Raw genomic sequence first — 9,564 nt, forward strand, 5'->3', positions numbered from 1 at the left:
ATAACACTGTTTATAAGACACAATCCTGACATTAGAAATGTTTGGCGGACAAAATACGATTGGAATCAACTTGCCAAATAAGGACAACAATACTTTTTGCCATCGTATCAAATTTATTTTAGCATCTATTGATGCCTATTCTAAGATTAACATCCGGCGTACGTGAAATATTGGCCCCTCAAAACATACAACATCTAAAAGCAAACACAATTTTTACAACACAAATGCATCCGCATGAACAAAGTCCAGTTTCTGTATTAAACATTGTTGGGTTCCTTGCTGTGCCATTTCAGGGATGCTCGGATAACGTATTTGTGAAATGCAGCAGCTACCGTAGCTCCAATAAGAGGACCAACCCAGAAGATCCACTGCAATGTAAGAATCAAAATTTAATTCCATAAAATCTGCAATACTGATAAATAGAAAACAACAGAAAGGAGACTATTATCCTCTTCTTACATGGTCGTCCCAGGATTTCTTATGGCCATAAATCACGGCTGCTCCAAAGCTTCTGGCAGGATTGATGCCCGTTCCAGTGACGGGAATGGTTGCCAAGTGTACCATGAATACAGCAAAACCAATTGAAAGCGGAGCCAAAGCCTGCGCCAATCAGTATATTAGCATCTATTAATAGATTAAATAATCAGTGTATTATACATAATAATAAAATTGCTTACTGCATACACGTTCAAGAAATGGACAATGATAACGTACAGGCAAGGTTCACATGGAAATTCCTCACCAGAAATCGTTCACATGGAATTCCTCACCAGAAATCGTCGAGGGCGAGGTGCACATCCCATTTCCAAAAGAAATAGTCCGACTGGAAATTTCACTTCCAAGGAGAACATTACGATCTCTCTCATTTATAAGACGGAATCTTAGGAAGGGCAGAGCACGGAACCTGTTAGCTCATACTGTGGTCAATACACTGGTGATTGTGTAAAGAGTAGAAACTGAGATACCAAGCTGGTTATCACACAGGCTTGTTAGGTTTTTATATCTTATTTTGAATGCAAGTTTCAGAAATATGAAATTCCCACTTTTAGATTGCCTTAGGTTTTTATATCTTTGGAATATTTTCAGGAATTTACAATACTATTCAATATTTAAAAGTATTGAACTTATTTAGCATACAAATTCCTGCTGATTCCTATGAGATTTAGAAATATTCTCCAAATTTATAATCAAAAAAAGAATAACCACTTTTTGATTACCTACTTTTAAATAAAATAAGCTTTTATATTTTTCAACTTGCCCTATTTGAATAAAACAAGTTAACTTTTACAAACAGATTTCTTTTCTCAACATTTTGTCCACATCCAGCAAAACATGTCGAAATGATGATTCAAATTGCTGCAAGGAAGTTTTTTATATCTTTTCATAGTACCCAACTGTGAGTGAAACTAAACTTAAAGTTAAAGAAAACTGATTTTCTTCTCAATATTTTCTTCAAACTCCGGTTAAAATAAATCAAATTGGCATGATTCAAAATGCGTAACCGAGTTACTCAGATGCAGATGTAATCTAAAAAATCATACACAACCTATTGTTATTATTCAAATTTTAACTTTTCATGGTAGCATTCAATCAATGGAAGGGGTTGTTTACTCTTTTGATTATAGATTTCGAAAATGTTAATATTTGGAATGTTACAGATAAAAGCGAAGTGAAACCATAAAATTACTTTTATCGATAAAATTTCAAAATATTTTTCGAATCTAAAATCAAATTAATTTCAAGCCTTAACTACACATTTCGTTAGTTAGTCGACCGCTTTTCGATCTGATGCTACGAGATATTTCTATATAGAGATACATAAATACGATGTTTCAGATGAAGTATCTATAATAAAACGTACAAGAACGTGAGAGTCGCGGGCGTTGCTCTTGATGTCGGTCGCATAGAAGACGGTATACACCAAGACGAAAGTGCCAACTATCTCTGCGGTGAGAGCTGTTTCATTGCCGTATCCCTTCGGCACTGAATTCGCTCCTCCCCCGCCACTAGAATAGTAAGTTTTCTGCAACGCTTTCACCATCCCTGCCCCGCAGATTGCGCCCAAACACTGTGCCACCATGTACAAGACTGCTCGATTCAGAGTCACTTTCCGAGCAACAAACAGCCCGAACGTGACCGCGGGGTTTAGATGCCCACCTGCAACAACATTATATGGTTTTGTCAAATCAAATATCAACGAATTCAGGGAAGAAAAAAATCATTAATTACTATAATAAGATTACCACCTGAAATTCCAGCGGTGCAATACACGAGAACAAAGATCATTCCGCCGAAGGACCAGGCGATACCCAGGGTACCCACGCCTCCACACGGACTCTTATCGTTAGCATTCCAGAAGCTCTCCTAACGGTGCCCATGATAACTCAACGGCATTTGGCAGCCGAATCTTGAGGCCCCCCGCAACAGGCAATGCGGGCCGCTGGCTGAACCCTGCTATTCCTCCTACATAAGTGGCTGTAACACCTATACATGGGAGAACCGACTGGGCCATCGTCGTGTTAACTAAAGACACAGATCAGTGTAGCGAACCATATTGAACTGTCAAACCATAACGTAAAGCAGTGGAATGGATAGGTTCTTTGCTTCGCTACACTCCTATCAAACTGTAAATCAAAGCAATAGATTAGAAGCAAATGGGTGGTGAAGCAGGTATGTTAGAGACTAGTGGTGAAGTTGATTAGAGACAAGTGTTGTGCCAGGCTCCATGGCGTGTCAAAGAGCTATCATGCACATGGCAGAAGGCTAGCATGCAAGAGTTTTTCTCTGCTGTGGGGCACGATTTAACATGAAATTTGTGTAATACACATGACATCAAAGTTTGGTTAAAATTTCTATCTATTAATACACAGACATCAAACTTTAACAAAAGTTAAGTGCCTCCCTTTACTTTTACTTTTGTTTTCCTTTCAGATTTTGGATAAAAATTCTTTGGATCTCTAACATTGCCTCGGGACATGTGAGGTCTCCAATAAGAGGTCAAATGCTAAACTTTGGTTAAAATTTTTGTGAAGCCAAATTGCCAGTGGAAACTTTCGTTAAATTTTGGTAAGAAGAAAAAATGTTGCGCAAAAGAATCAATTAATGGGCAGTGAACGACCAAAAACTTAGGACAAACTAACTTATGTTCAGCTCGGAATGTCTTGAAACCTGCGAAGCCGGCAATAAGACCCTCAACTTTGTTGCCCAATCAGAAATTAGATAATAACATTTATATTATTTTTTAATATGAAAACTTTGGTTAAAATCGTGATGCACATCAATATTCTTGGTCAAACACAGGATTAATACCCGGTCAACGCCGAATCGATCGCTATTAGTCCCAGGCAAGGACTAATAAGTAGTGGCCACCATTTTTGACATGATTTCATGGCTTATTTCCATTACCAGCTCACTATTGCCGCAACCGGGACAATGCAGTAAAGGAATAACGGTGTCATCTATGAATACGAAGTGCGGGGAAGAGGTGTGTGGTTTGTACTCTATTACATTCACAATAGAGTGGAAAATAGCCTATTGAGTGGACAAAATGCTAATTATATTTTACATTTTCGGATTTATATATTTATTATATATTTTTAAATCACAATAAAAATAATTTTATATGTTATTATTTAAATTGTTTTTAAATATGAAAATAAATTTAACAAAGTGGAAAAATTAATATTTTTCAATTTTTGAATAAATTTGAAAACTTTATTCAATTTCTAAATGAATTTGAAAACTTTACTCAAAAGAGGCTTACTGCGTCCATTGATTTTTTATTGCAGGAAGACGCATTGAAAGATTGCGTCCATCGGTAGACGGAAAAAATGGCGGGAATCGGTAGACGGAAAAATGGCTATTGGGAGGTAGCTGAACAGCTAACGTGCACGTGATGGTCGTCCACCTAACTAATGAGACCCTGGAAATTCTCTATATAGATAACACTCGCACGTACGCAGGGGCATACTTAAGTCGATTGGAGATTCCGAATATTTGGGAATCCGACTGACAGGACGCTGCTGTCAATTTTTTGACCGTCCTATGTCAGTCAGATTCCCGAATATTCAGGGAATCTCCAATCAACGCAAGCTCACCTCACCGGGTACTCAGAGGCACTGAAGCAGTCGTCGAGACATGGATTCCTTGAATTTGAACGAGTTTATGTTGTGGGTTCTCTCTGGCTTGCTCTCTACATTGGATTTCGTTATGAGTTTGAAATTGTGGAAGCTCTCTGGCTTGCTTCTAAATTGAATTTCGAAGAGGTTTTGAAATCGAACTTGAAGCTCAAGAAGAGGCGCCTCCCACTGGGGCCATCCGGATGGCCAGTTCTGGGAAGTCTGCCATTGCTGGGAACGATGCCTCACGTTACGCTCTACAACATGTATAAGAAATAAGGCCCCGTTTGAGATAGACAACGGGGCCGTATTTCTTTTTTTTACTAGAAAAGAAATACGGCCCCGTTGTTTATCTCAAACTGGGACGTCCGACATGGTGGTGGCCTCCACGCCCGCTGCAGCTAAGGCGTTTCTGAAGACTTTGGATATAAATTTCTCCAACCGGCCGGGAAATGCCCTACGATTCTCAGGTACTCACTGCACTCTGGTTGTACGTTTTTTTGACCGTGTCCATGTCCGATCCCGGAATATTCCGGGAATCTGTAATCGACTGCAACATGCACATGTGGAGAGGAAAGGCGTTGGAAGATTGGCAGCCGGTAAGAGACGCGGAGATGGGCTTCATGCTCCGCGACATTCTCAAACACTCGCATCGCGGCGAGACGGTAACAGTGCCGGACCTCCTGAACATCTGCGCCGCCAACATGGTCGGGCAGATCATTCTGAGCAAGCGGGTGTTCGAGACGGAAGGGGACGAGGCCAACTAGTTCAAGGACATGGTGGTGGAACTCATGACCTGCGCTGGATACTTCAATATCGGAGACTTCATTCCATCGGTGGCGTGGATGGACTTGCAGGGCATCCAGCGGGGTATGAAGAAGCTCCACAAGAAATGGGACGCACTCATACAGAGGATGATAGAGGAACACCCGTCCACGGCCAAGCAACGAGCGTCTAACCCCGATTTCCTAGACGTTGTGATGTCTCAAAGAGACAACTGCGATGGCCAAGGCGGGAGGCTCTCCGATGTTCATATCAAAGCTCTACTGCTGGTAATGTTTTGAATATTGAATTAAGTTTTGAATATTTGAGTATTGATGACAGGCCAGGATTTCGCTGAAAGTATGCTTTACTAGATCCAGTTTTTGCCACCATGTTTTAGGATTAGGATAATTAGTTAAGATCTCTTACATAATGCTATTACACCGAAAAATCTTCTAGATTGATGAGTTTTATACTTTACACCTTGGTAAATATCGTGTAAAAATTATAAATTATTGTTGATCAATGCATTTGTCTCATGGCATTAATCCATGCATTCTTTGTTTTGCAGAATATATTCACAGCAGGAACCGACACGTCCAGCAGCGTGATTGAATGGACATTGGCGGAAGTAATCAACAACCCCAAGTTACTGAAGCGGGTGCATCAGGAGATGGACACGGTAATCGGGCGTGAGAGGAGACTGAAGGATTCGGACCTTGCGAACCTGCCCTACTTTGTCAGACCTTGCAAAGAGGCATTTCGGAAGCACCCGTCCACACCGCTCAGCCTCCCGCGCGTCTCCACCGAGGCGTGCGAGGTTGACGAGTACTACATTCCGAAGAACACTCAGCTAATGGTGAACATCTGGGGAATCGGGAGAGATGCGGAGGTGTGGGAGAAGCCGGAGGAGTTCAATCCTGAGAGGTTTGTGGGTTCCAAGATCGATCCTCGTGGCAATGACTTCGAGCTCATCCCGTTCGGGGCAGGCAGGCGCATCTGTGCAGGTACTCGCATGGGGATTACGATGGTGGAGTACAATCTGGGGTCGTTGATCCATGCTTTCGATTGGGATGTGCCACCAAACCAGGAGGGGCTCAATATGGACGAAGCATTCGGCCTGGCCCTATCAAAGGGATAGCAAATGTCAACTTCAAATTTTATGATACATTTTATCTGTTAAATTAGTTATTGAAGTGATAAACAAATTTTATCGTTATTGTCAATGAATTTTATTAAATTATTATCCTGCAGTTGGCAGGTATAACACATCATGGATTGTGCTTCTGACACATCATTAATTAATCCACATGGCTTGCTGTTCTTGACAGGAAACAGCTTACTCTCAACTTCTCATCCACTGCATTTCCAATGAATTAATATTAATTATCTATCCTGCCTGCATCAGTATCCTCTTCAGCACGGATTGGATACACTGCACTGCTCTCTGTGCTATTAATCTGCTACGGTTGACTATTCAATTAATTATGATATATGCCTGCAGCAAGATCATAAACGCATATAGGCTATAACACATTAGATATGCTGTTATATAAGGCATTTTGATGCTATTTCAATGAATTTGATTATATTATTCTCCTATTTCGATCTCAATGTATCAATGCATGATATAACGATGATATAGGTATAACACATTGGATATGCACTGACTATTAATTAATCCACGGTTGACAAAAAAATTAAACAACTATTTCCAATGAATTATATTAATTACTATCCTGCAGCAAGTATAACGCATTGGATATGCACTGACTCTTAATTAATCTACGGTTGACTATTAATTAATTATTATCCTGCAGCAAGTATAACGCATATAGGTATAACACATTAGATATGCGTTATATAAGGCATATTACTATTTCAATGAATTTGATTAAATTATTATCCTGCAGCAAGCAGTATAACGCATATAGGTATAACACATTAGATATGCGTGGTATAATGCGGTGCTAAGAATGCGAAGCCCGTTAACTATTTAAATAATAGCTATTAAATAAATCAACTATTCCCTATTTAGTTTGCAGTTATTAAATTGCTATTCGCGGATCTTTATAGCTGTAACATCCCTATTCACGATTATGGTGATTATTTCCTATTTAGCAATTAGCGTTACTACAAATTATTCCTACTTATATTAATGTCTTTAATTATAGATTAGCACGTAATTAGTTAAAGTACCGTCATTGATTTTTAGCAAGGGAGTTGATCTTACCGTGCATTTCTGAATCTAGACATTGACGGGAAGGGAAGTTGGTGGAAAATATGAAATGTCTGGAGTCAATTTGAACTTCTCAAATATAATTACAAGTAAGTATTATATTATTCTAAATATAGTTAGAAGTAAGTATTAGCTATTATGTAGTATTTATATTATCTAATTTAGTAGGGTAAAGTGTTAATTTTATTTTAAAATTAAAGGAAATAATATTTTTATTATTTTAGTAAAAGAGTATTTTATTTGGATAAGTTTATGAAAATGTGATTTATAATTTTATACATTTATAAAAAAATATTTTTTATTTTTTTTATTCTTTATTTTACTGATTCCTCCTCACATGAAAGAAGTATTTTTAATTAAAGTAAATATCAAAAATTAATCAATATTTTCATAATTTTAATAAAAGTAAATATCAAAAGTTAATTAATATTTTCATAATTTTAATAAAAGTAAATATCAAAAATTGATTAAGTAAAATTATTTTGAAGTTAAAAATAATAGTTTTATTAATTGAAAATTATAATTTTAATAAGAATTAATAATAAAATTTAATCCTTTAATGTTTTTGTTTTTTCTCAATGAAATTTAGCATTACAATATATTTTGAAAAAAAATAGATAAAAATTAGAATTTAGTTTATATAGATTTAATAATTCAAATTTACCATTTCTACAAATTTTAATTAGATTTTTTTTTTTGGAAAATAAGTTCAAAAAATAATAAAAATAATATTAGATAAAAAATAGGAAAAAAATATGATTGGGTAATTTATCCATGAACTACCCTACAATAAGCCTCCTCACCAAACACCTTAACATCAATTGTTCTATAATTTATAGATTGAAGCTAAACAAAATTAGAATATAAATTACATAAATTCAACCCTTCAAATTTATGATTTCCACAAATTTTAAAAGTTCAATTTAAAATTCATTAAAAAATATATTTTAAAAACAAAAATATGAAATACACTAAATTTTATAATCAAATTTAAAAAATAAAAATATTAAAAAATTAAAATTCATATAAAAAATATTATATATTCATTTTCTAATCTTTCCATTTTTAATTTTTATATAATAAATAAACCATGTACACATTTTTAACAATTTTACATGGTAAATCTATATTTTTTACTAAGATATAGGTCGAGGTAGGAAGCCTCATCTTTAACAAAATTTTAATTAAAATTTATTAAAAATATATATTTTAAAAACAAAAACATAAAATATACTAAAATTTAGAATCAAATTTAAAAAATAAACAAATTGAAAAATTAAAATTCATAAAAAAATATTACATATTCATTTTCCAATCTTTACATTTTTTATTATTATATAATAAATGAACTATATATACATTTTTAACAATTCTACCATGAATTTTTTTTGAGGAGGTTGGCCTTATGTAATGACCCCAGAAGCGGTAAATGTGGAATTTTACTATGGTAAAAGATGGTATGGTAGTTGTTGTTTTATTGTAAAAAAAAAAAATCAAAACTCTGATAAACTATTTTATTAAGAAATTTAAAATATTTTTCTTGAAGTGCTGGCAGCCTCTTAAAGGAGGATTTCCAAGAAAGAAGTCAGTTGTATTAACTGATTGAAACTACCCACCCAAACAGGAAAAGTCCTGGTAATGGGGAGGAAGCTCTGTGCTATAGGGACAGACAGAGAGAGAGAGAAATCTTTTCCAAAATCAGGTGTTTATACTAAATGATTTCCTTATTGGTAGTGCGTGCAGGCGGACCCGCTCGAGTCCCCTTCAGCAGCGTGACCCCAACGCCTCGGCTTCCTCTGCAATTTTACAGGTAGGGTTACATTTCTTTTTACGGTTCCTCCTGGGTGCGAGAGCTCTGAGCTCCTTCGACCCTAATGCATACTTGTTTGTTTATTGCAGTCTGATCCTTCTGTGGTCGATTCTCTTTCGTTCTTGTGCTGATGAGGTATTCCCTGAGGGAAAACCTCACGGCTTTTGGAGTTTAGCTATCTTGCTTAAGCCATGTCCGGCTCCGGTGAGTTATGATACACCGCGGAACTTGTGCCGAAATCATTTACTATGACTTAAATTGAACGCTTCTACCCATTGTGGGGTTTTGGGCACTGATGCCTCTGTTTTAATTTCATGGCAACTGTAACGAACTGGCTGTATGCCCAACTCTTTGGTTAGCGGAACTATACTGTACATTTCCTTGTTTCAGTTATGTGTATATAAATGTTACTTTTCCAGGTTTATATCATCTGTCTTATTCCTATCTTGCACTCGAAGGTTGTCTGCTATCTGAGTTCCTCCTGGGTTGTTTACGTTTTAATGCTATTTACTATAGTTCGCTATTAACATTGTTGCTAATGATTATTTGCCTCCGGCTATAACTCGACTGTCTGTCTGTACCTGAGACAACAGTACTCTTCGGGTTACTTACTTCTTAATGACTAATAACAAGTA

General features: G+C 36.4%; 2 protein-coding genes across 2 annotated transcripts; one reads left to right on the forward strand and one right to left on the reverse strand.

Annotated features, from left to right (window-relative positions):
* On the reverse strand, positions 1-2,377 carry LOC149225541 (aquaporin PIP2-2-like). The gene is made up of 4 exons (XM_089375108.1): positions 2,247-2,377; positions 1,862-2,157; positions 460-600; positions 1-368 (listed from the first exon to the last, which is right to left on the reverse strand). The coding sequence occupies exons 1-4, from the start codon at positions 2,284-2,286 to the stop codon at positions 258-260; spliced, it is 588 nt and encodes a 195-aa protein (XP_089231234.1). The 5' UTR covers positions 2,287-2,377; the 3' UTR covers positions 1-257.
* Positions 2,378-4,605: 2,228 nt separating this feature from the next.
* On the forward strand, positions 4,606-6,021 carry LOC149225542 (flavonoid 3',5'-hydroxylase-like). Its single transcript, XM_089379958.1, has 2 exons — positions 4,606-5,170; positions 5,452-6,021. The coding sequence occupies exons 1-2, from the start codon at positions 4,895-4,897 to the stop codon at positions 6,019-6,021; spliced, it is 846 nt and encodes a 281-aa protein (XP_089236084.1). The 5' UTR covers positions 4,606-4,894.
* Positions 6,022-9,564: the final 3,543 nt, after the last annotated feature.

This window comes from Pinus tabuliformis, chromosome J, assembly GCF_031772625.1.
Source record: "Pinus tabuliformis cultivar Carrire ecotype Pingquan chromosome J, CPIR1, whole genome shotgun sequence".
Lineage (NCBI taxonomy): Eukaryota > Viridiplantae > Streptophyta > Pinopsida > Pinales > Pinaceae > Pinus > Pinus tabuliformis.

Coding starts and splice junctions, on each gene's coding strand:
- LOC149225541 (XM_089375108.1), bottom strand. CDS start 2,286: ATGATCTTTGTTCTCGTGTATTGCACCGCTGGAATTTCAG. Junction 2,158..2,246: donor TTGCACCGCTGGAATTTCAG/GTGGTAATCTTA, acceptor ATGTTGTTGCAG/GTGGGCATCTAAACCCCGCG. Junction 369..459: donor AGAAATCCTGGGACGACCAT/GTAAGAAGAGGA, acceptor CTTACATTGCAG/TGGATCTTCTGGGTTGGTCC.
- LOC149225542 (XM_089379958.1), top strand. CDS start 4,895: ATGGTGGTGGAACTCATGACCTGCGCTGGATACTTCAATATCGGAGAC. Junction 5,171..5,451: donor ATATCAAAGCTCTACTGCTG/GTAATGTTTTGA, acceptor TTTGTTTTGCAG/AATATATTCACAGCAGGAAC.